At 41.9% G+C, this 24,874-nt stretch overlaps 1 protein-coding gene across 4 annotated transcripts in view; it reads right to left on the bottom strand.

Annotated features, from left to right (window-relative positions):
* The window catches only part of SMAD1 (SMAD family member 1), a 77,767-nt gene that overhangs the window by 29,421 nt on the left and 23,472 nt on the right, over positions 1 to 24,874 (bottom strand). For all 4 annotated transcript variants that reach the window (XM_060147706.1, XM_060147703.1, XM_060147707.1 and 1 more), the window contains one exon: positions 16,965 to 17,542. In XM_060147706.1, the coding sequence (XP_060003689.1) occupies positions 16,965 to 17,364 (400 nt within the window). In that variant the 5' untranslated portion in view covers positions 17,365 to 17,542. The remainder of the gene's footprint in view (positions 1 to 16,964; positions 17,543 to 24,874) is intronic.

The raw sequence follows: 24,874 nt of genomic DNA, 5'->3' as shown, positions 1-24,874 counted from the left end.
ATAAAGTCTAGAAGTGTTTCTGGACAAATTAAAGGTCCGCTCAATTGAAAGGAGAAAACTCCAGTCCAGTTGAGTGAGTCCAGTTATGAGACACTTCTAACTCCTTGATGATGCTAAGAGATGAATCAGTATCAAAACTGATTTGTGCAGTTGAAGATTATAAGTAGAGTATCTGTATATTCTGGCCTGCCTTGGACAATCCCAGTCTGTACCTGTTGTCCGATGGAATTATTAATAGGTGACTCTGTCACTCTCAAAAGTGTTCTTGTTTAGACAATAAGTTTTATGGTCATCCAAACTATAAACAATAACTGATTAAATTAAGGAGAGGAATGAAATGGTTCTGGGGTGTGGAACAGCTGCTAGTCCTAGAAAGAAGTATTAATGTGGAAGAGAAGAGATGGGGCGGGCGGGGGGGGGAGCTAGCTAGGCAGGGTTAGGCCTATATACACAAATTGCTCGAAAACAACAAGGCCCAGGCACCTCGCCTGTGTGGGATCCTGAAGGACAGTGCACTTCCCTCCCAGCTGTCTTCCCCACACCCCCATCCCCAGTCCTTGTTCCTTTCATTTCAGCAATATTTCAATGTTAAGGTATGTTTTCTACTGGGGGAAAAGGAAAGAATAAACATCCAGACCAATTATCTATGTGTAAGTAAACCTATGTGCAATTCTTTTTTTTTTGGTCTGTGTTGGGTCTTTGTTGCTGTGCACGGGATTTCTCTGCAGTGAGCAGGGGCTACTCTTCGTCGTGGAGCACGGGCTCTAGGCGCGCGGGCTTCAGTAGTTGTGGCGCATGGGTTCAGTAGTGGCAGTGCGCGGGCCCTAGAGTGTGTGGGCTTCAGTAGTTGCAGCACGTGGGTTCAGTAGTTGTGGCTCACGGACTCTAGAGCACGGGCTCAGTAGCTGTGGCGCACAGGCTTAGTTGCTCCGCGGCCTGTGGGATCTTCCTGGGGCCAGGGCTGGAACCCGTGTCCTCTGCATCAGCAGACAGATTCTTAACCACTGAGCCACCAGGGAAGTCCCCCTATGTGCAATTCTTATTTCTTGGGTGAGAGGATGATTACCCAGCTGAAAGAAGTAGGATTTGCAAACTCTATGCTTGACTCAGGTCAGAAATAGGAAGGGAGAGAGGGTGAGGAATGCCTTCCTCTTCATATTTCTTTCTATGTTTCAGTCTATTCCATTTTATGGAAAACAGAAATATGGGAGCACTGACGCTCCTGGGGACCCTTTTCCTCAGCAACTGATAAGGTTACTCCTACTTGGCAACTTGAGAGAAGTCTGCGGCTTCCCTTTAAAAGGGCTGCTCCTACTGGCTAATTTGAATTACAAGAATCTCCTTTGAAAGAGGGGCTCAGTGTTAAAACACTTTCTTTACACACATGCGTTTCTTTTTGATTTGAATCACTGAAAAATCAGATTGTGCTGTGTCATTCCTGTATTCTAGGAGTTGTACCCCTGGTTAAAGAACAAAACAAAACAGAAAAAGCCCGAGCTGGTTGCACACCACCTCTTCAAGTGTGTTCTAGTAGGGGGTGAGGGCAAGGCTCCTAGGTAATTTCACTACACCTCCCTCCACCTACTTGAAAATCTCTAATAATTGCTGTATGTCTTTAAAAGGAGGGAGCTTTCTTCCCCTCTTTTCCTGACCTCCCAGGAGGAAAAAGGTCAGTTTTCTGCCTTTTCTTAGTGATGTATATCCCTCTGCTTTTCAAAGTATTTATGTGTCCCTTTTAGTTAAAAAATAAATAAAATCCCTTTTCCAGTCAATAGGGAAACCAGACTAAGAAAGTTTCAGGAGGTATTTTCATTTCAGGAAGCGAGTTTCAGAAGACATTTGCGATTCTGCTACTGGACTCAGCTTTTCTGTGTTACCAGGGCACAAGGAAAAGGAATGAAAAAGAAACAGCTAACATTGCAGAGAGGGGCTGAGTTGTGAAAAGTATTCCTGTGCACCCTCCAGATTTGTGAACATCTTCAAGATTCTGAAGTATTGTTTGAAATTCTATCACCAAGTCATCAGTGTAAAGTAGTCTAGTGACCAGACCAAGGCTGACGAGGTTGTGACCTGCCAAATGCTCGTGGACGAGAATTTTTTTTTTTTTAACACACAAGCGAGTTCTGATAACAAAGCTGCCAGGCTGTCGCCTATGTTTGTCCACACAGACATAATGGCAAATAAGCTGGCTGTGACCCAGTGGTACATAAATGTCCCTTAGTTCCGAAGACCTGGAAAATGAATTGAGGTAACAGTCGAGACCCCTGAGTTCTAGCCTAGCTATGATAATTATTAGTTTTGTGACTTTGAGCAAGTCACTTAATTTCCCAGGGTCTCAATCTTCTCACTCCGAAGAGCAAGGGGTCTGAATCCCGAGGGCCCTCCCTGCCCTAAACTGTGTGAGTCTGCCGCTGCTGCCTGTGGAAATCTGGAGCGTCGCGGTGCACAAGTGTCAGACCACATCTCACTCAGGTCTCAGGACAGCCAGTGAGGCCACCCAAGAGCAGGAAGGTGGCCCAGGGCTAATGGGAGAACAGCCTGAGAGCTGGTCCAGCGGCCACAATTCTCATCTGAAAACGGGTGGGCGGGGGGGCGCGAGGGAAGGGGAAAGGGGGAAGGCAGCCAAGCTGCCGGAGCAGCTGTGCCCAGTATAATATCTAAACTAGACAGATGTCCCTAAATATGGTGTGTGTTCATGACTTTCTAAATAGAAGCGTTTCCAGGAGAGAGTGGAGGAGAGGGTAAGACTACTTAAAAGTTAATAGTATATGCATTTATGAAATAAAATTCCTAACCTCAGGATATATCAGGGAAACTACACTGAAAAAAAGATTCTCATAACCTTTAATCGAGGTTAAATTTTAATGCAAATATAGCCCCAAATCCCTGAGTGGTGGCCCTTTATCTTTTTGCGCGCTTATTGGTGGTCAGGCGGCAGAAGGAAGGTTTGAAGTAAAATTAGATACTGTTCACTGGGCACTACATACATGCCCATCGAATACTGACCTCAGGGCCAGGCTCTGGGTGGGACATGGCAGGTGCAGACGTCAGCAGGACGGCCACTGTCCCTGCCCACACGGAGTTTATAACAGATCCCTGAACCCTCACAGCAGATGAGGAAGCAGGCTCAGTCCAGCTCCATGACACGTCCAAGGTCACACAGCTGCTAAGTGGAGGGCCAGGGTTTGAATCAAGGTCTGTACATAATAACCACCAGACTATGTTACTCAGTACTGCCAAACTGTAAAAAGACTGTGGATTTAAAATTCTTTTTCCATTCTTCTGTTTAGTTTTTTGAGGGAACATCTTTTTAAAAGTTAAGACGATTTTGCCTAACGATAGCAACTTTGTAGTATTTGTTTTCTAGGAATGTATCAATTACTCGAGTACAAATACATGAACAGAAGATGAATATGTGAACACAATTTAAATATAAACAGAGAAATGAACTATATTCAATAAAAGTATCTGCAAAACAACATGAAATTGACTTAAAAAGAGCCTGAATTGAAATCAACTTCTGAGAACCCAACTTCCTAGATAATTCCAGGCTTGGGATTCTCTTTTTTTGTACACCACGGGTGATTCCTTTGAAATACATCTCATCTGAGAGATTACGTGCCCACAGTACGTCCTTTAAGACTCCACGATATAGTGCAGATTCAGGGTCCAACCTATCTTTTGGGTAACTGCCCTGTCACTTCACCCAGCCACCCGGAGCTTCCGGCAGTTTCCACCTGCTGGTTTCATACTCCTGTACCTCTGCTCACTTGACATCCTTCTAATCTCAGTTCTAATGCCATCTCTTTTATGGTATCTTTCTTGGTTTTTCTACTCACCTCCAGGAGAAATGAATTCCTCTTTTCTTCGTGCCCCACTGTGGCTTAGATCATCATGGCATCTGTAACATTTTATTGCTAATTTGACTTTACCTCACCCAGACCATAAGCCCCTTGGGGGCAGAATTGAGTTTTCTTTAGCTGTATCATCCAGTGCCTGGCATATAATAGATCCCTAATAAGTGTTTTTTCAATTAATGTATGTTTGTGAATTATATGACTGTTCTTAGATTGCTTATTATAACCTGATTAATACAGACCAGTCTTGCTCAAAGTATAGTCCTCGGTGACTTAGCAAGACACTTGTTTAAAGGCAGATTCCTGTACCTCATCCCAGACACAATAAATCAGGCCTCCTGGAGTCTGGCTGAATGCAGCCTGGGTGGGGAAGATGAGGGGTTACCATATTTGTGGGCAACACAGCCCCAGGCCTCTTGACCTGTCTACTTCTCTAACTAGCTGTGGAGCTTGAACTTCAATTTTCTCACCTTTAGTCAGATTTCTAGAAATCATCCCTTTCAACTCTAAAACTCCATACAGCTTCAGTCCCAGTTCTCAGGTATGCGGATTAAATTAGAATGATACAGAAAAGACCAGCATGGCCTTATTATACCAAGTTGACAAGAAAATTCACGAAGTGTCCAGTTTTTCTGGTCAGGTGTCTTGGTGCCAAGGAAAAAGCACTGTCTTTGGACCAAGAAGCCCAGGGTCCTAGCGGCATGAATCAGACAGCACAGGCCTTTGTCCCCCTGCAGGGCTAGTGGCCAAGCTCTGGCAGGTGGCATGTGGCAGCCTCTCAAATGCTGGCTCCTCCCTCCAGGTCCCCTTCCCATCCTTACCCCAGGTTCCTTTCCTTTGCCAAATACTTATTTGCTTAACTACCACAGAAGGAAGATGCTATATTATTGGAGACTTCATAGTTTGTTAGAGGTAGAAAAACTTCAGGGTGTCAGCTGGACACCAGGAGAGGAAAAAGTCCTTCATAAGGTACACCGGAAGTTTAGGAACAGTTAGAGGTGGGCTTTAGTTTTGGACTTCTGGATAGAAGTCTTGTCCAGTTATTTACTAGACGATTAACAGGGAACTTACTCTTTACACTGAACTTCTTACTAGTAAAATGGGAAGAGTAGTACTTCTCCCAGATTTCCTTTTCATTTAGCATTTACATTGTGCTTACATATGCCAAGGGCTGTACCAAATGTTCACTCATCTAATCCTCATAACAACTCCGACCTAGGGTGGATACTGAGGTAGAGAGAGATTAAGTGACTTGCCGGTAAGTATACGACCAGGAACCAGTGCGGGGAGGCAGGTGTCTCTCAATGGGACGCAGTTAGCTTTAGCAAGTTCCTGGGCTCTGGTCAGCCCTCGGCCTAGCGCGCGTCTAATCATCTATCAGACGCTATTGATATGGAAATGGCCATCCCCAGGTGTCACACCAGGCAGCTTGGTTTCATTTCTAATTGGAGCTGAATGTAATTAGTTCTCTTTCAGAGTTCAAATATATTCTAGGGAACAGACACTTATTATCTAATGATGAAGATTGACCGATGGGAAATAAACACAAATAAAGCTTCCAGAAGCATCTAAAGCACAGGTGTGCTTTAGAATTTACCATTAGCAACCCCAAATCCAAGCAGCTGCTGCACGTATGTATTTCAGATCAAACGCTCTACCGCTGAAACTTGTGGGTACCTTTTCCCTCTGTCGGAGAGAGAAAACTGATCAGGGTGGGTGGGGGGAACGACTTCTTTCGGGAAGCAGTAGTGTGGTGGGTAGCGGCATGGACTTCGCATTTAGACTTCAATTTGAATCCACCCTCTCCCCTTACAAGCCATGTGACAACTTACTTAAACTGCAGCTAAGTGGCCCTGTCGGTGGGTACCTCTCTCTACCTTTCACAGCTCGGTCAGGATGAAATGAGAATACACGTGATTCCATAAGCACAGTGCCTGGCACACAGTAAGCATAAAAAGTAGCTATTTTAATTTCTATTGTTACTATTATTAATACTGTAAAAATTGACCCTTGAATAACACGGGTTTGAACTGCACAGATCCACATACACGGATTTTTTTCTCACTAAATATGTACTACAGTACTACACGACCCACAGGTGACTGAATCCAAGGATGCAGAACCACGGATATGGAGGGCCGACTACACATTTACACGTGGATTTTCCACTGCATGGAGGGTTTGTGCCGCTAACCTCCGAGTTGTTCATGGGTCAACTGTATTATAGTTTCCTGAAGATCTGTTTAGTGAAAACTTAACATTACAAATTTTGTTTTTATTCTAAAGAAGATGTGCACAAAAGTTATGCTCTTTGTTTCACTGTTTCAGCCACATTATGTTTCCAGAATGCATAAAGCCTTTTCACGTGCATTGTTTAACTTAAGCCTCAGCATGACCTTGGAGGGTAAATACCATCGCTCCCCATTTCACAGGTTAGCAAACACAAGCTCAAAGAGGACAAGCAACTGGCCCAAGGTCAAATATACCAAGTGCCAAAATTTTAGTCCAGGCCTTCTCACCTGAGCTTCCGCCCCACCATATTTTAACCTTACAGCTACAGAGAAGTATCTCCTTTAATAGTCCCCATTTGTCCTGATTTTCCTGAAGAACTCCACTCCACATCTACCAGTCAGCAATCAGCATTCTACTGTAAGAGTAGAATGAATACTACCAGCATGGATCCCTGTTTTTATCCCCCAGTGGCTGATAGTTCATTTCTGCCCTTAAATATCTTGTTGATCAAATTGTCTGATTTAGCTAGAAGCAGCCCCTTCAAGCTGACCTCTGTGTCCCTGTGACATGCTCCCACTAGTTTTCTCTTTTAAAAATAACTCATTGTAAAATCAGCTGTTCTTTTTTCTGTTTAAAAGCTGTTAAGTTTGATGTTTCAAAAGCGTTTACCCACAACTGTTTCCCAACTTGACCATCGTACTTATATACCTGTCCCGGTACACCACCATACCCTGGAAACACTTTTTAGATGCTCAAAGAAAGGGTACTGTCACAAAAAATACTGCTGAACCTGCTACAGAGCTGGTCAGATGTAATTGTCAGGAATTTATAGGGAAACATACAGGAAAAAACATACAAAGGAATTCCACTCTGTTGTCATATATATGTTTACTTTCAGTTTACAAAAAGCTGCCGAAATACCACTCAAAAAATCATAGGCTGGGGGTTTCCCTGGTGGCGCAGTGGTTAAGAATCCTCCTGCCAGTGCAGGGGCCACGGGTTCGAGCCCTGGTCCAGGAAGATCCCCCATGCCGTGGAGCAACTAAGCCCGTGTGCCACAACTACTGAGCCTGCGCTCTAGAGCCCGCGAGCCAGAACTACTGAGCCCCTGCACCACAACTACTGAAGCCCGTGCACTCTAGAGCCCGTGCTCCGCAACAAGAGAAGCCACCGCATTGAGAAGCCCGCGCGCCGCAACGAAGAGGAGCCCCCGCTCGCCGCAACTAGAGAAAGCCCGAGCACAGCAACGAAGACCCAACGCAGCTAAAAATAAATAAATTTATATATTAAAAAAAAAGCTTGGGCTCTCCTTTTGCCTTCTTCTGACTTAAGATCCCATACAGGAGCAAGTCAGGTGACGTATGACTACGTAAGCCAGATACTTTCGCTTAGACAGGAAATGGCTTGTTTCATGTGAGAGCGGGGAACTAAGAACAGCAGCATCTCGGAGAGCTGTTTTAGAACTGACGTAGTGATGCAGTAGAACGTAAACCTCATCTTCCATTGTAAGGTCTGCTAAAATGCCAGAGTATAAAAATGCCCATTTAAAGAACCGGGGGGTGGGCTTCCCTGGTAGCGCAGTGGTTGAGAGTCCGCCTGCCGATGCAGGGGACACTGGTTCCTGCCCCGGTCCGGGAAGATCCCACATGCATGGAGCGGCTGGGCCCGTGAGCCACGCATGGCCTCTGAGCCTGCGCGTCCGGAGCCTGTGCTCCGCAACGGGAGAGGCCACAACAGTGAGAGGCCCGCGTATCGCAAAAAAAAAAAAAAAAAAAAAAAAGAACCGGGGGAAAAAGTGCCAAACAGTCCTTTGTGGACCTAAATCTCTTTATTTAAACATAGTCTCTGTTTACAGATTCTCATTCTTTTCTCGGGAAGATTACGGTTACTTCTAGTTACACAACCCATGTGGCTCGCAGCACAGCTGTCCCCAGCCCTTCTGGCACCAGGGGCCAGTTTTGTGGAAGACAGTTCTTCCATGGACGGGGGTTAGTGGGATGGTTCAGGCGGTAATGCGAGCGGTGGGGAGCGACGGGTCAGATGAAGCCTTGCTCGCCCGCCCGCCGCTCACCTCCTGCCGCGCGGCCCGGTTCCTAACAGGCCTCGGACCACGGTTCACGGCCCGGGGGTTGGGAACCCCTGCATTGAAGTTTTAGGAAGAGCAGACGGGGTGGAGTGTTACGGGCTGGCTTCGGTGCTAAAGGTCATGGGAATGGAGAACTCCAGTTGAGGCACTGGTAATTAGGTAAGTGAAATGGGTAAGTGGCAAGTTCAGCGTTACCTCCCCATCTCCCACCCACGGGGAAGAGCTGCTGTTGACACGGTGGAAGCCCAGACCAGACTAAACGCAGGGGAAGCAAGTCTGCATGCAGCCTTTCCAACCAGTCCTGAGACCAGTATCTGAGAGCAACGAATCCCCAGCCAAGCTAGCAAATTAACAACATTTGGGGGTTTTTTAGTCCTCCCCTTCTCCAGGCCCTCTGCAATTTTTAACACAGTGCTCAGGGTAGCCTCCAGCTGCCCAAAGTCCCCCAGCTCTGCTCTTTAAATTAAATAAATATCCACTCTGTTTCCCCATCTCCTCCCCAAACAAATCTCCTTCTTCCAAATAACAGGGCAGAGGTCTGACGATTTGGCTAATTCATGATTATCAGGCATGATGCTGGGTCTTTCAAGAGAATATTTGCATCTCAAAGTGGAAAAAGACAAGGGGATGGGACCTACATTTTGGGAAAGAAATGCCCAGGCTTTTCCTTCAGCCTTTGAACAGCTAGTACCAAGGAGGCTGAAAGTAAAACCGAGAAAATCAGTCTGAGATCATTACAAAAGCCAACTTCCCCTCCATTTCTCTCACTTTCCGTGTCTGTCAAGAGCCTAGGGCACTACCAGCCTGGAGCAAGTCAACTGTGGCTCCCCACCACAATCACACAGAACATTCCCCGACCGACAAGACATCACTGAGGATTTTCCACACGCGGGGATACAAAGCCAAAAAGCAGTACTCACAGGTCTCCGTATTATTTCACCCAAAGCTAGTCTTGGAAGTTATGAGCCAGGCTTTCCCTTTTGATTTGAAACATTATTTCCACACAATTGCAATCAGTGAACTGCTTTATTACGACAAATGTTTTTCTGTGGTTTTCAAAATTGCTTTTCCATCAGCCATGGTTTTGTGTGTGTGTGTGTGTGCTTTGTTTCCAACAGCTGCTAGCCGGCTAGTGTTCCTTCAGCCCCATAAACTAGCAGGGGTAGAGAGAAGGGTACTGAGCTTTACGTGAATCCAGAAGGTCTGAAAATATCTTCTCTGGCCCACCTAATGTTGCAGAGATAGGAAAGGAATGAAGTGGAGGATCATGGTCAGGAAAGCAAAAGTATGAGCAAGATACTTTGTATAATCTATGGAGTATGGTCTTAAACTTTCAGATTGGAGTAGACCTGGCAATAGAGAAATGCTACCCAGAAACAAATCACAGAATTATGGTCTCCATGTCTGCTTCAACTTATGAAATGTATGTACTTTTACAATTTATGTAGAAGTAACATATAGTAACTGCTAAAACGTACCATGTGCTCATCAATTAATAAATAACACAAAACCAGTTGCCCAAATCATGTACTAGGCACAGTTGCTCGGGGAAAAAAAAGATCGGAATAATAAACTTCACGTTTTGCCTTGGATTTGAGAAAATGGAATCCACTAAGAGATCTGGGCATAAAATCCCACACATGATTACATTACTTCATCTGTTTCTAATAATATTTGAGATGACACTGATGAAATTATCAAACACAAGCCAAATGCCCAAGATAATATTTGGGAAATAAGTTCAACATCTAAACTCCACGTCCACTTGGCTGTCCCTTGAACTCGGACAGAAGCAAAAGTAGTAACCAAATGCTCTTGCACAACAAAACTTCCACATGGACAGGAGAACGGGGCCCTGAGTGGACTACGGAAAAGCAACTGCAAAGTCAGGGGACACTGCCCTCGCCCCAAGGATCCCTCCCGCAGGAAGTCTCTGCAAACTGCCTCGGTGGCTCTACCCACCACCCACCCTCAGGCACAAATGTTCTGAACTACCTTTTACAGCTTTCAAAGCCTTCTTCCTTCTTTTCAATGTCATACACATCTCTCTCCCACACCAAAAGCAGGAGAGAACCATCCAGACTAGGATCACAAACTTAAAGTAACTATGCACAGCAGTACATCTGTATCATCGTGAGTCATGGGACGCATATGTGCTAATTTTCCTCTTAGTCTTGACCTTCCTTTTGAATTTGCTTTCCCTGGCCTACCTTATTAGTTATACTTTCTACTTTACTGTAAGTCTTCTTATAAACCAACTTAAATCCTTTGTACGATGAAACATACTATATACTTACATAACTGAACCACCACACAGGCTGGAACACAATGCCCAGATGCGCTGGAGTCCAGCGAGCTTTTCTGGGGCCACTCTCAGGCTTGTAAGAGTTGGCTGCATCTCCCGTCCACACTTCTATCATTCAATTTAGCACACTGTGCTGTACTCACATGCCCATCTTTCTCTGGCAGACCCAGTTCCTGAGGAGTTGTACATGGGCCCCAGATGTCTGAGTGAAGAGGAATTTAGATGTAGATGATGAACACAGGGTGTGACGGTTAATTTTATGTGTCAACCTGAGTGGGCTGAGGGATGCTCAGAGAGCTGGTAAAACAATATTTCTGGTTGTGTCTGTGAGGGTATCTCCAGAGGAGATAAGCATCTGAATTGGTAGAGTGAGTAAGGAAGATCACCCTCACCACTATAAGTGGACATCACCCAATTGCTGAGCACCTGAACAGAACAAAAAGGCTGGATCACCTATCTTCTCCTGCCCTCGGATACGGTGCTCCTGCTTCCCAGGCCTTTGGACTAAGACTGGGACTTCCACCATCAGACTTGCTGGTTCTACAGCTTGCAGACAGCAGATCATAGGACCTCTCGGCCTCCATACTCATATGAGCCAGCTCCCATAATAAACCTATAATATATAATAGACTTTTTTAAAAACTCTTTTTTTTTTTGGCTGGGCTGTGAGGCTTATGGGATCTGAGTTCCCAGACTAGGGATTGAACCCGGCCCCTCAGCAGGGAAAGCGCCGAGTCCTAACCACTGGACCGCCAGGGAAATCCCAATAGTAGACTTATTAATAGGATAATTAATAAATTAATTTAAATTTTGTAGGATCCTATTAAATATATAGGATCTAGGTATAAAATATATATATGTATATATATATAATATATAAGATCTATATATATAATATATATGTGTATGTATATATAGATAGATAGATAGATTGATCGATCGATCCTATTGGTTCTGTTGCTCTGGAGAACTCTGACTATAAAATACAGGTCATAATGCTTTATTTTAATCTTTATAGTTGATATTGTTGCTAATTAATCCTAAATCTTCAAAACACTTGTCACCATCGTATCCTGGTATCTGGTTTACAGCGTCAGTCACCAGACTCCTAGATACAGCCACTCAGATAAACTTGAAGGAAAAGTCAATACGTCCCCCCACCCATCACCATCTTCCGAATGGATGTACTAATACAAAGACTTAAAAAAAAACAAAAAGGCACTTTAATTAGATAGAGGTTTTTGTCATCCTTGGCTCATGTAAAAACACATTCACAACATGAAGAAACACATTAAAATTTTTTGATTTAAATTTTTAAATATTAATTTTATTAAATCTTGATCCTTGAGTATATGTCCGTCTAATATTCTGTGTGACAATATAAAAGTACTCACAGAGCACCTCTGCTACATGCCAAAACACAATGGTTGTTGAGGAAAAGCACTCAATGTGACTGAGTCGCGGGCTGCACTAGCTGCGTTTTCAGGGAATCACCATTTTTAAAATTCAAATAATGGCAGATTCACATGCAGCTGTAAGAAGTAACAAGAGAAATCCTGCCTACCCTCTTACCCAGTTTCCTCAAATGGTAATATCCTGCAAAACTATAGACCGTCATCACAATCACGACACTGACACAGCCAAGATACAGAACACTTCCATCAACCCAAGGGTCCCTCCCCAATGTTGCCCTTTTATAGCCACACCTACTCCCCTCCTGCCCCCAGCAACCACCAACTCATTCTCCATTTCTATGATTTTAAGGCCTTCTTCTTAAGGTAAAATTTACCAAGCCAGGAATTACCTGGTGACTGAGGCAGCCAAAGGGGCAAAACTTGCATTAGGTCAACTGGTGAAGAGGATTTTAGGTGTATTTTAAACAGCTGGGAGCCATGCTGCTGAAAATGGAAGAAGCATCAGGAAGTGAACAGCAGGGTATTACTTTAAAGATCAAACTGAAATCTCAGAATTTCAAGCTCAGGATCAATATGGCCTTGCAAGTGGATGAAGTTCAAAGTACAGATGATAATCCTCAGGAGCCACGTGAAAAACATTAAAAGAAAAAAAAAGGCCAAATGACAGGAAGTCTCCATGAAGACATTTTAATGGCGGCAGATAGCAACTGAATAGCCTTCTCATACCACATTGAGATGACTGACTTTACCCTGTCAGCATTTGCTTTGGTAAAGAAAAAGAAAACCGCCATTTAACCCAACCACTAATAAGTAGCCTGGACTCTAAAGGCTACCCGAAGTCCAAGTAAACAGTCACCTGTTACATCATCAGCAGGGGCACGGTCTTCAGAAACTGCACACACTTCCTCTTTCCTGTAACTATCCACACACTTGCAGAAAAAGAAATTCTTACCACTTTCTACTTTCCCAAAGATGCATTTTTCAGTAATGGCCAAGGTACTTTACTACCTTTCACCAAAAGGAAGGTTCGTCACTCTCACACTCTCTCCCGTCATTGCCTATGATGAGCACAAGTTGTTGCAAAGTGTTTCTGTAACTTTCGGTTTTTTCCCCACCACAATGTTTAGACTCTTTTATTTATAACAAAATTAATGGCACAGGTAAAGAAAAACTACGTTTACTTAAATCCGTTAAAATTATTTTTGGTCAAAGAAACAGAGACAGTAAAAGATACCCCAAAGAACAATTATAAAACTTCCACTGGGCCAAACAACAAAGCATTCCTTCCTCCCCTCACTCCTCCACACCCTTTAAGACACCTTTATCACACTGTATCAGAATGCTAATCTTAATGAATATCAACAGGAAGGGAAATTCTGGAAAGAGCAGGTCAGTTTTATACCCCTAACAAGATGCTAAGTTAAAAATGATGAAGGATTTCAAACTGTAACTCATTAGCATCTCTTTTCAATAAGAGACTTCATCTTGTCAGCTGGAGGTGACCTGCCTGGATACCTTAAACCAGTGGTTCTCACACTTTAGCCTGAATCAGAATCACCTGGAGAGTTTGTCCAAACAGATTGCTGGCTCCATCCCCAGAGTTTGATTCAGTAGGGCTGTGGAAGGATCTAACAATATTCGTTTCTACCAAGTTCCCAGGTGATGCTGATGCTGCTAGTCTGAGGACCACACACTTTGAAAACCACTGCTCTAAATCTAGAGACTCCCTCCCCATTTCTGCGGAAGTTTTCTCTAGAGATCCCAAAAGGGGCCTTAGCAGAAAATAACAAGTTTGGGAGACCTATCTTATGCTTAAACTGTTAAACTGCTCTTTGAAATACTTTATCTGAGGTAAAATAGTTACAGAGTTTAGAGTAATTCAGTGTTGAGCTGCAGTGTCCGCAGCTTAGACTTCCAGACCCCTTTTTTCCTATTTCACAGAAGCAACAACCAGGTGTGCTCCATGCTGCATTATAGAGGGAAAATGCCTACTTAACTCTGGGATTGTGAGGGGCTGAGGCCCCACTGCACTTTGATTTAGAGGGGCTTCTCCCCATGAGGTGCAGGGGCTGCTTCACGGTGGTCTCTGGAAGAAGTCCAGTTTCTCATTCCCACCATATTTTCACTTCACAATATAAAAAATATAAGGAAAATCCTGATATGTTCAAATTCAACAGATATTGGCCTCACGGTTTTTGAGAACTGGTCTGTGCACGGCTCACCAGATTCCTGGCTAAAGGGGAGGATGGAATGACACTTGTGGAGTCTCAGAATGCCCTGTTTTAGCTGGTTTCCCACCTCCTCCCTATCAAGCCTTTTACACGTAAATTATTAACAGCAACAAAATCACCTCAGCGTTAACTTTTAAAAAATCCTTTCCATCTATGTCAGATAGTAACGGCAATGAAATGGACATGAAAGGGAAGATGATGGTTGGAGGACATAAACAAATTGAAAGCTCATCTCTAAACAAACAAACAAAAAGACCATACAGAGAAACTAAAAGAAGTATTTTCATTTAACAGCAAAAATGTATTTAACCATGCTCACTCCTAAATGTAGAGATGTTAATAATAAACATGGTCCTTGCCATCATGGAGCCTGATTTACTATCCTGCAAGGAAGACTAACAGTGGCAAATATAAGTGTGAAGAACATCAGGAAGAAATTCAAATTGCTACTATGGGAAACACAGACAGGCATGCGGGGGGGAGGGGGTGGGGGGTGAGGGGGTAAGGGGGGGCGGGGGGAGGAGGTATCAACAAAGGCTTCTCAGCAAAGTCGGCCTCCATTAAGCTTAGGCCTGAAGGATAAAGAAGAGTGAACTAGGCAAAGAGGGAGGAGAAACGAGGTACAGAGGAAGAGTGCACTGAGTGTCCCCATATGGCTCAAGCACAAGAAGCATGGAAGGTGGGAAAAGAAGCTGGCGAGGTGGGTGAAGACCAGAACACAGAGCTGTGTGTAAGAGCAATGGGAAGCAGGAAGATTACACGGCCACAGCACGCATCTTCAAAGAACACTCTCTGTAGTGCGCTGGTCCCCAGCTGCCGCAGCGTAAGATGAAATGGAGCAGAGTGGAGGAAGGGGTGGCGGGAGAAAATGTATCCACAGTGTTTTCTCAATACTGAACCTTGGCTGTCTGACACACAGGTCACTTAATTTATAGGGACCTCAGTTTTACCATTTGTGAAGTGGGATTAGAATCTTCCCCATGTACCTCTTAAAGTTACTATGGGGATCTAAAAACCAAGTACTAAGCAATCCTGTTTGTACATATTACACACTAAAAGTTACATCACAGTGGGTGTGACAAGCAGTAAAGAATGTCTAGATTAGAACAAGGAGAATTCTGCAAGATGGCTGGAAAAAAGCAAGTATAGTCCTAGCCATGAACAACTGTAACAAGATGTAACTTTTAAAAGGATACAATAAAACCCAGTTACCTAGAAATAAATCTAAGAAAAGATGTGCAAGAACTTTATGGAAGAAACTTAAAATACCTAAATAGGGATTCCCTGGTGGCGCAGTGGTTGAGAGTCCGCCTGCCGATGCAGGGGACACGGGTTCGTGCCCCGGTCTGGGAAGATCCCACATGCCATGGAGTGGCTGGGCCCGTGAGCCATGGCCGCTGAGCCTGCGTGTCTGGAGCCTGTGCTCCGCAGTGGGAGAGGCCACAACAGTGAGAGGCCCGCGTACCGCAAAAAAAAAAAAAAAAAAACCTAAATAAATTTAGAAAAATACTGCGCTCAAGAAGAGAACTATGTCAATCCTTCCCCAAATGAAATCAATGAAATTCCAATAAAATCTCCAGAGGATTTTTCACAGGCCTTGACAAGGTAATCCTAAAGTGTGTAATAACAGAAATCACACATCAATGATGTTGAATGAATATAGCAAATTGTAGAAGGATACTCCAATATCATTATATACCTTTAAATATACAAAATTGACAGTACATACTGTCAAGGATTCAAACACATACAGAATTGCTGTATAAAAGCACGCATGGGAATGATGAACTTCAAACTTAACCATCAAATTCAGGACAGTAGTTACTGAAGGCAACTGGGTGGTGGATACAAAGATGTTTATGATATTATTCCCTAGTCCTTAAACTCTTCTTCAATATTCCGTAAGAAACCAGAATGCCTTTTATTTGAGAGCCATGTTATTACAGGATCAAGCTTAGTAGTTCCCAAACACCAATCCAACAGCTCCCATCAGCCCTACCTGGAGTACCTGTTAAAAACACGGATTACCAGGCTAGGCCAGAATCAGAATTTCCGGCGGGGAGCCATGTGAAGCTAATGCACAGCCTCATTTGGGAACCCTTGGTAACCAACAGCTATTAATAACTAATCCATCAACAAAATTGGTTCCAATCTGACAATGAGATACTTAGGGTCTTGAGATTGCCTGATCACTTTCCAATTGATGCAACTGTCTAGAATGTGGACTCTAGTTTGAGGGCAAAACCAAGTAAATTTTGAAGTGTATCCTTTACTGTGCTTCTCCCCCTGCCCACCGGCCAAGGTCATATATGTAAAAACTAAGAAATATCTTATAAAGTAATAGTATCAAATGATTCCACAGCAGAACATAATTCCTTCATATCCTCTACAGGGAATATGCCATAGTGAAATTCCACTGGAGATGATAAAAATTGCTATTTTTAAGGATAAAGTTGCCAAGTCACTGGCAACTGCCCTCAAGTAGGTAGACAGTAATGCCATGCTTCTTTCCTTTCCTGTCCCTCACAATAAAATCATAGCTAAATTTGTCTAGAGAAATGCACAGAGCCAAAGGGAAACATAAAGAATAAATTTAGAAAGAAAACAATTTATTACAAGTTAGAGGTATTAGTACCGGGATAACAGTTTTCACAGCCCCGCTCCTAAGAAATAAGATTAACTAGAGACTATGCTGTTAGAACGTATGACATATTCAAGGGTGGACAAATGTAACTTTTCCCCTAATATTTGAAAATTACAACTAAAAACATGGAAAGGAATGATTTTGAGAAACAATACAAATCTGCTAAACGCATCAACATAAAAGGGCTCACTTACCAGGGCTTTCTACTCGCTTATAGTGGTAGGGATTGATGCACACCTCCTTCTGCTTGGAACCAAAAGGAAACTCACAGCATTCCAGTGGTTTTAGTTCATGGTGGCTCTGAAGGTCGGGCCAGCGCCACACACGGCAGTAAATGACGTGAGGCAGCCCCTTCCGGTGGGAAACTTGCAGCCTGCCGTCCAGGGAGCGGGGAATGGTGACACAGTTACTGGGCTGCCCCGGACAGCTCAAGGCCTTTTCCAGTTCCTCCATGGCACCTTTCTTTTTCTTCAGTTTTTTCACCAAAGCGTCAACAGCTTTCTCTGCCCATTTTTCTTCTTCATCACCCTGTTTCCACCCAAGCAGTCTCTTCACAGCTGGACTTGTGAAGGAAAACAAACTTGTCACGTTCATGATGGCACCACGTACACTCCTTGTGGATGGAGAAAGAAAGACGTCCCCAAATGTGAAAGGAGAGCAGAAGAGGTTTCACTTTATTTACATAGGATTCTCCTTAGCTTCTTCGTGCTGAGGTCCTGAAAAGTAGAAATCACCATTCTTAGTGTTTTCAAAAGTAACCCAAAGTCAGCACCTAGAAAAGAAAAAAGGGAAAAAGGTGTTTAAAATCATCTCTAGCACAAAATCACAATTTATTAAACAATTACCATGGGCCAGATACTATTTTAAGCACTTTTATGTATTACAGTATGCTATGGGCTGAATTATGTCCCCCCCTAAAACTCACATTGAAGCCCTCACCCCCAGTGTGACTGTATTTGGAGATGGGGCCTCTAAGGAAGTAATTAACATTAAATGAGGTCATGAGGATGGGGCCCTGATCTAATTGGATTGGTGGCCTTATAAGAAGAAGGGAGAGATTTCTCTCTCCCTCCCTACGGTGGCCTTATAAGAAGAAGGGAGAGATTTCTCTCTCCCTCCCTACATGTGCACCCACTGAGGAAAGGCCTTCTTCACAGAGAGAAGGCAGCTGTCTGCAAGCCTGGAAGAGAGCCCTCACCAGAAACCAAACTGGCTGGAGCCTTCATCTTGGACTTCCTAGCCTCCAGAACTGTGAGAAATACATTTCTACTGTTTAAGCCACTCGGTCAGTGGTATTTTGTTATGGCAGCCCAAGCAGACTAACACAGTATTTAATCCTTTAAATAATTCTTTCAACTAGGTAGTACCATCATTGCCATTTTATAGATGAATAAACTGAGATGCAGCTTTATTTAAAAAGGAGTATGTTACTGTTTACATGAGTTCTGAGATAGAAGCAACAGACCCCTTAGTGCAAAAAAAGTTCAAGTTCTCAACAGATATTGTGATGTTTTATATTTAGATTCATTTATAGGCTCTAAGATATATATTTCAAAATACACCTCAATCAACAAAAACTGAAAGCAAAAGGAAAAAATAAAAATGCAATAGTCTTAACATCTATTTTGGGCTGTTCCTCAAGTATGTCTTATGCTATAAAAAAGGTAGTTATATTTACACTATGTAAATGTAGCAACATTTTAGGGTATTTATTCAGTAAACCAGTAAACAAGCCTATGCCTATGGGCTATCAGGCAAGTAAGGTAGGAAATTTACCCCCTACTTTTTCAAATTTGCTTTTTATTTACATGAAAGGAATGAAGCACGTGAACACATACTGTACCAAATACTTTTGTCAAGTTGTCTCATTTAAACTTTCCAGTTACTCTTCACCAGATAAAAACACAAACGGTGAAAAAGATTAAAGATGATAACTTTGTACCAAGTCCGGCTAAGATTCAGTAGCAGGTATCAAACCAACCTCCTCCCCAAAGTAACTATAAAAGCTGAATAAAATACAAATGAACAAATCAGGGGGAAAACCCCCCAACTTTTTAAATGTATCAAAGAGCAACCAAAGTACGCAGGACATGAGGGGCCAAGATGCTGGAGAGATGTGAAAAGCAATGAAATAATAAGCTGAACACTCTTCATTGCTTTTCTTCTCAAGGCGTTTAGTTGCCAATGCCTGTGCTGTGAGTAGCCAAGCAGAAAGAGGCTAAAGAACCAAACAGAGATTTCAGTAGTCTCACAGTGCTGAGGAGAGAAAAAACAAAGAAAAAAGAAAAATGGAGTTGAGGGCCTGGTAAACATACCAGACTTTCAGTTGAGACCCCTGAAGAGGTATGCCCTAGTGTGCAAGGGTAAAACTGAAATGGACCAGTGTTTACAAACACTGAAACACAGCCTAGAATCATCTTAATACTAGACTGGAACAAGATGATGGGAAAAGAGGAGAGAAAAACTGTGAGAGAGGAAATATTTGTAGATACTGGCCAAAGATTTTCCAAAAGTGACAACAGATGTCTAGCCACAGATTCATGAAGGCCTACAAATCCAAAGAAGGAGAGACGGAAAGGTATCCACAAGTTTTAATGCGTCATATCACAGTATAATTGCTGAAACCCTACCACAAAAGTCTTTAAAAAGACACAATACTTTCAAAATGAGTACAATAAGGCTGACAGCTGACATTTCAACAGAAACAATGGAAACCAGATGACAGTGAAATGACATCTTTAGCCTACAAATAAAAAGCTAGAAACTCAGAATTCTATACTTAGTGGAGAAAAATCATTCAAAATGACTGTGAAATAAATATGCTCTCCAACAAACAAAATCTGAGAGAACTGGCTTCCAGCAGGAATTTTCAGGCACAAGGGAAAAGCAAGGAACTGCAGGAAAGAACGAAGAGCTCCAAAAGGGTACTGACTTTACAGAACAATTATAGGAATGTCTTGTGGTGTTTAAAATACAGAATTAAAAGGCATAACAAATAAAGCAGAAGGGGTAAATGAAGTCAGATTTCTAAGGTCCTTGTCTACCCAGGTTGTGGTAAAGCATTAAAGTATTGTTGATATGTTATGAATTCATGTCATAATAAAGCAACAACTGAAAGAATTTAAAAACCATAAAAAGGTAATAGAGGAGTTAAAAATATGGAATTATTTTTTATTTATTTTTTATTATTTTATTTTTAAAATATGTTTAATCCAAAAAAACTTAAGAAAAAGGAAAAAAGAGCACATAATAGATGGGAAAAATAGAAAACAGTAAGATTCACAGTTAATCCTCAAAGTCTCAAGAATTACTTAAATATCAAGAGACTAAATTTGCCAAGCAAAAGACTGGGGTAGGGGTGGAGACACCACTTAACTATACTGTACTTACAAGAGACACATATCGTCGAATATAAAGACAGAGAATGGCAAAAGAAAAAAAATATGGAAAGAAATATACTATTCATATTCTAACCAAAAAAGCTCACACAGCTATCGTATCAGGCAAAAGAAGCTGTAAAGTAAGAAGCATCACCAAGGATAAAAGAGGGACATTTCATAATGTTAAAAGAGTTGATCCACCACAAATATATCACAATCCCAATTTTTTATCCAAGTAATCACAGTTTTAAAACACATAAAGCAGAAACTGACAGAATTAAAATGACTAACAATCTTAGTGGGAGATTAACACAGTAAATGACTAAACAGGTAAACAGAAATCAACAGATATAGAAGATTAACAACATGTTTAAAAACTTGACTCAATTCGTGTATGCACCCAACAACTATAACATACGTACTACTTTCAAAAACACATGGAATGCTTATCCAAACTGACCATATAATGAGCCATTAAGCAAATCTCAACACATATCGAAGGAATAAAACCATACAGAATATGTCCTTTGATCACAGTATAACTAAGAATAAATGCCAAAAGTATTGTTACTGAAAATAATTACACTTTTAAATAATGCATGGGTCAAAAAAGAAACTACAGGAGAAATTAGAAAATATTTTAAACTGAATGATTATAAAAATACGACACATCAAAACTTGTAAGATGTAGCTCAATCCATGCTTAGCAGGAAATGGGTTGTCTTAAATGCATATATTAGAAAAGAAAAAAAGCTGAAAACTAATTTTCTATGTATCTATCAAAAGAAAAAAAAAGGAACAGCAAATTAAACCTAAAGACAGTAAAAGGAAATGAGAGCAGAAAATAAATATATATATACAAGAGAGAAAACCTATAAAATCAAAGTTGGCTCTTTGAAAATACGAATAAAATCAGATATTCCTCTAAAAAAACCTATAAATCAATAAAAGAGAAGGCACAAATTACCAATAACAGGAATAAAAGGGGGAAATCATTACTGATCCTCAGAACTCAAAGGGATAATAATTATGAACAGCTATCATAGCAAACTGTGCATGTCTATAGCTACTTCTTCACTAGAGGAAAATGACTCAGGAATTCTATCTTACTGTCTTCCTAGCTTTGGAACCTAGCCCTGTAGCTGGCACATATCAGTCTCAATAAAAGTTTGATGAATGATTTAGCTCCCTGAAGGAATCAGAAGGCCAAGTGTGGAGCTTTACTTATTCAACAGGCTGTAGCGGGTCCGTTGTTTCCTTTTGTAAAGTAAAGAGTTTTACCAGTGCTTTGAAGCTGGCGTTATTTTCGTTGAACAGAAAAAGAGAAAATAAAACTATGCTACCATCAAAAGTCACACTTGGTCAGAGTGTACCTCCCGAAATGATCATTTACTTTTAACTAAAGGTTAATTGTGCCCAAGAACAAGAAAGACAACTTCTTTTCCTTGTCCTCTAGCAACAATTTATAAAAGGAATACATTTCTTCTTATTCTGTATGTCCTTTTCTTGAACTCCAAAAACTGCTTTTTTATATTTTGGTCAATGGTGTTCAAATAGAGGGGGTGAGTTTATATCAAAATCACCTGGGGCTGTTTCAAACTCTAGCACTGATGGGTTTGTTATAGAAGGTAAGTATGTGGGGAGTTGGGGAGATTAAGGACCACCATTGCAGACCTTTGCTTTAACTGCTCAAAGTGACATTCATTCAGCAAAGCTGCACTGAGTGCCTGCTAAGTACCTACGGTATCCACAGAGGATGGAAGCAAAGATGTCTCCATCCTGAAGAGCCAGTGTGTAAACAGTGAACTCTCTTGAAGCAAACTGGTTCCCCTGCATGCCAAGCTAAAGGACTGTACTGCGGAGTCTTGGGTCAAGTGCAGACCTCAGCAGGAAGGAATGCCAGGACTGTAGCAAGGTGAACCCTGAGTGCAGGAATAGAAGAGGCGGCCCATGTACCATGCATTTGCCCACCCTGAACCAACAATAACACTGTGTGCAAAAGCTATACGACAGGTATAAACGATAACGAATAAAAGCAGAAAAGGAGAGAACAGTTAATTCCAGGGATTTCAGGAAGTTTTCCCAAAGAAAAACTATCAGACAAGCATTAAAGGATGAGTAGAATTTTGCAAAACAACAGAGCTAATATTCTGAGTGATCGTTACTTGATAGACACTGTTCCAAGCACTTTATATCTACTAACTAGTTTAATCTTTGTGACAAACCCTCTTTAGTGAACACTCTTATTTTCCTCATTTTACAGGTAAGGAAAGTGAAATATACAATAGAAAAGTTAAATAACTTGTCCGAGGTTTCATGCGCACAGTTGTAAGTGGTGGGGCCAGAGTGAACCTATGTTGCCTGGCTCTAGAGCCTCAACTTTTAAACCACTTTTGTAAATTACTCATTCTCACCAACATCAGAGAAATGCTAGGGTTCACGGTTGCTGTAGACGATACAAGGCTGATAAAGGCAGGGCAAGACTGTGAAGGGCCTGTCACACATCTTACCCTGTGGACAAATGGAAGGCTTTAAATCAGGGCATCAGTGTGATTAGATTTATGTTTTAGAAAGACAGCTAAGGTGATATCCTCAATACAAAAGGCTTCTCCGCACAGGGAACAAAAAATGAAAACAAAACCCTATGTTCTCCAAACACCACAGGGCCAGTTGGGGGGTCTGATGCCACTAAAAACTTTCAAGTGACAAGATCACAAACTCTTGCATATAAATGTGCATATGAAACAAAATACAGGCTGATGACTGATTTTTGCCTACTTGAGTTAAGCATTTTTTTATATTCAAGTCAAACAAGTAAACTACCTCCCATCAGGAACTCAAACGTGTCCATGACACTATGGCCTTGGCAAGGCAACTCATTCTTTTTCTGCCCCTTTTGGTACTTCCTGCTTTAGTTTATGTCAAAAGCTAAGTGGCGTTATCAGTTTAAAGTGCAAAATAAAAACATGAGTCAGCAAACAGAGATTTCCTTCCCTCTTCTCCAAATACAAACATTTCAAAATGACAGAGAAGCAAAAGCATTCATCTGGTAAAGAACCCCCTAGAAGCCTTAAAAATTAGGGAGATCTTTGTTCCGGCAACTTCACTTCTAGAAATTTACTCTAAGGAAACACTCTGCACTGGAAAAGTAAAAAAGTTTTTGCATAATGATTTTCATTAGAGCATTCTTTATTATAAGGAAAAAAAGAAGTATCTAAAAGTTGGAAAATAAGTAAGATGTAGTATAATCCACTCAATGGGATATTATGTAACCCTTAAAAAATTATGTTCATAAAAATAACTGGGAAAACACCTTAAGCAGAATGTAAAATGGTATATACAGCATGAACAACTATGTAAATATACCAAAATAACGGTATACATAACATGAACAACTATGTAAATATACCAAAGCATGTAACTGTGGCTGGGTCTGGAAGGGTAATAATCTCTCTCTCCCCTACTTGTTAAAACTTTTCAAACATTCTTTAATAAAAAACTGTTACTTTGAAAATTTTTAAAAGCCTCTATACACAAATATTTGCAAATTACACACAAAAAAACAAAACCTCAATTCATTAACTCAAGACACATACAAAGTCTACTTATAAATCAGGTTGCATTTACAGTGTGACCCGATTTGGGAAGTAATAAAAATGCAGTTTAGGGCTTCCCTGGTGGCGCAGTGGTTGAGAGTCCGCCTGCCGATGCAGGGGACACGGGTTCGTGCCCCGGTCCGGGAAGATCCCACATGCCGTGGAGTGGCTGGGCCCGTGAGCCGTGGCCGCTGAGCCTGCGCGTCCGGAGCCTGTGCTCCGCAGCGGGAGAGGCCACAACAGTGAGATGCCCGCGTAACAAAAAAAAAAAAAAAAAAAAAAAAATGCAGTTTGAAACAGGGTTCTAAAGTCAGGCCCTTTCCCTATGGAGTCTCGCCCACGGGAAGGATTTCTATTAGCAATGCCGGAACCAAATGAGAAGAATACTTATAATGCTCCTTTCAACATGGCTCTTGAATTCTGCAGCTTATGTGGTATTCCTTAATGTTAAAAGGAAAAAAGGAAGAAGTTGTAAAATACCTTTAACTGCTGTGAGACTCGCTCTATACTGAAAGAAAACCTCATTAGCCAATTGCACAACAACAGCATTTTCTTCATCTTCATCTAGCAAAGAAACATGTAATTATCCAGCTGTGTGAATATCAACAAAATACAACTCTCTGCCATGCCTCAGATCCCAGATTCCCACTGAAAGTTTTAAAAGGAAATTATTCTAATTTGTATCTGAAGCACAATAAAAAGGCGGGAGGGGGGAGTTGCCAAGTGCTACAAACCAAGTACCTTTAACAGACGGAGGAGGAGAGGAGACAGACAATGGCCAGTGGCCCTCTACAGCTTCAGACCAGTGCTGTTACAGTTCCTGCACTGGCATGCAATTCAGTGAACTAGACAAAACGACTGATTCCTTTAAATACTGAGGGAATAATGAAATGATTCAATAAAATCAGCATGAAATACAGGCTCCAAAAAAGTGACTGGGGGGAAAAACATCAAAGACTCCCTGCTAGTACCTTAAAAAAAAAGGAGATAAATGGTCTACCGTCAATGAAGCAAGCAACTCTCCCCCACCCCCGACTTCTTGTTCTTTGGTTCATTACTGTCTTAACTCTCATGGTAAAACATCAAGGCATAAAGATCAAAAGAATCAAGGAACTAAACGCAGGGATA

This window comes from Lagenorhynchus albirostris, chromosome 4 (genome assembly GCF_949774975.1).
Source record: "Lagenorhynchus albirostris chromosome 4, mLagAlb1.1, whole genome shotgun sequence".
NCBI classification, from domain to species: Eukaryota; Metazoa; Chordata; class Mammalia; order Artiodactyla; family Delphinidae; genus Lagenorhynchus; species Lagenorhynchus albirostris.
This window is presented reverse-complemented; position numbering and strand designations above follow the sequence as displayed.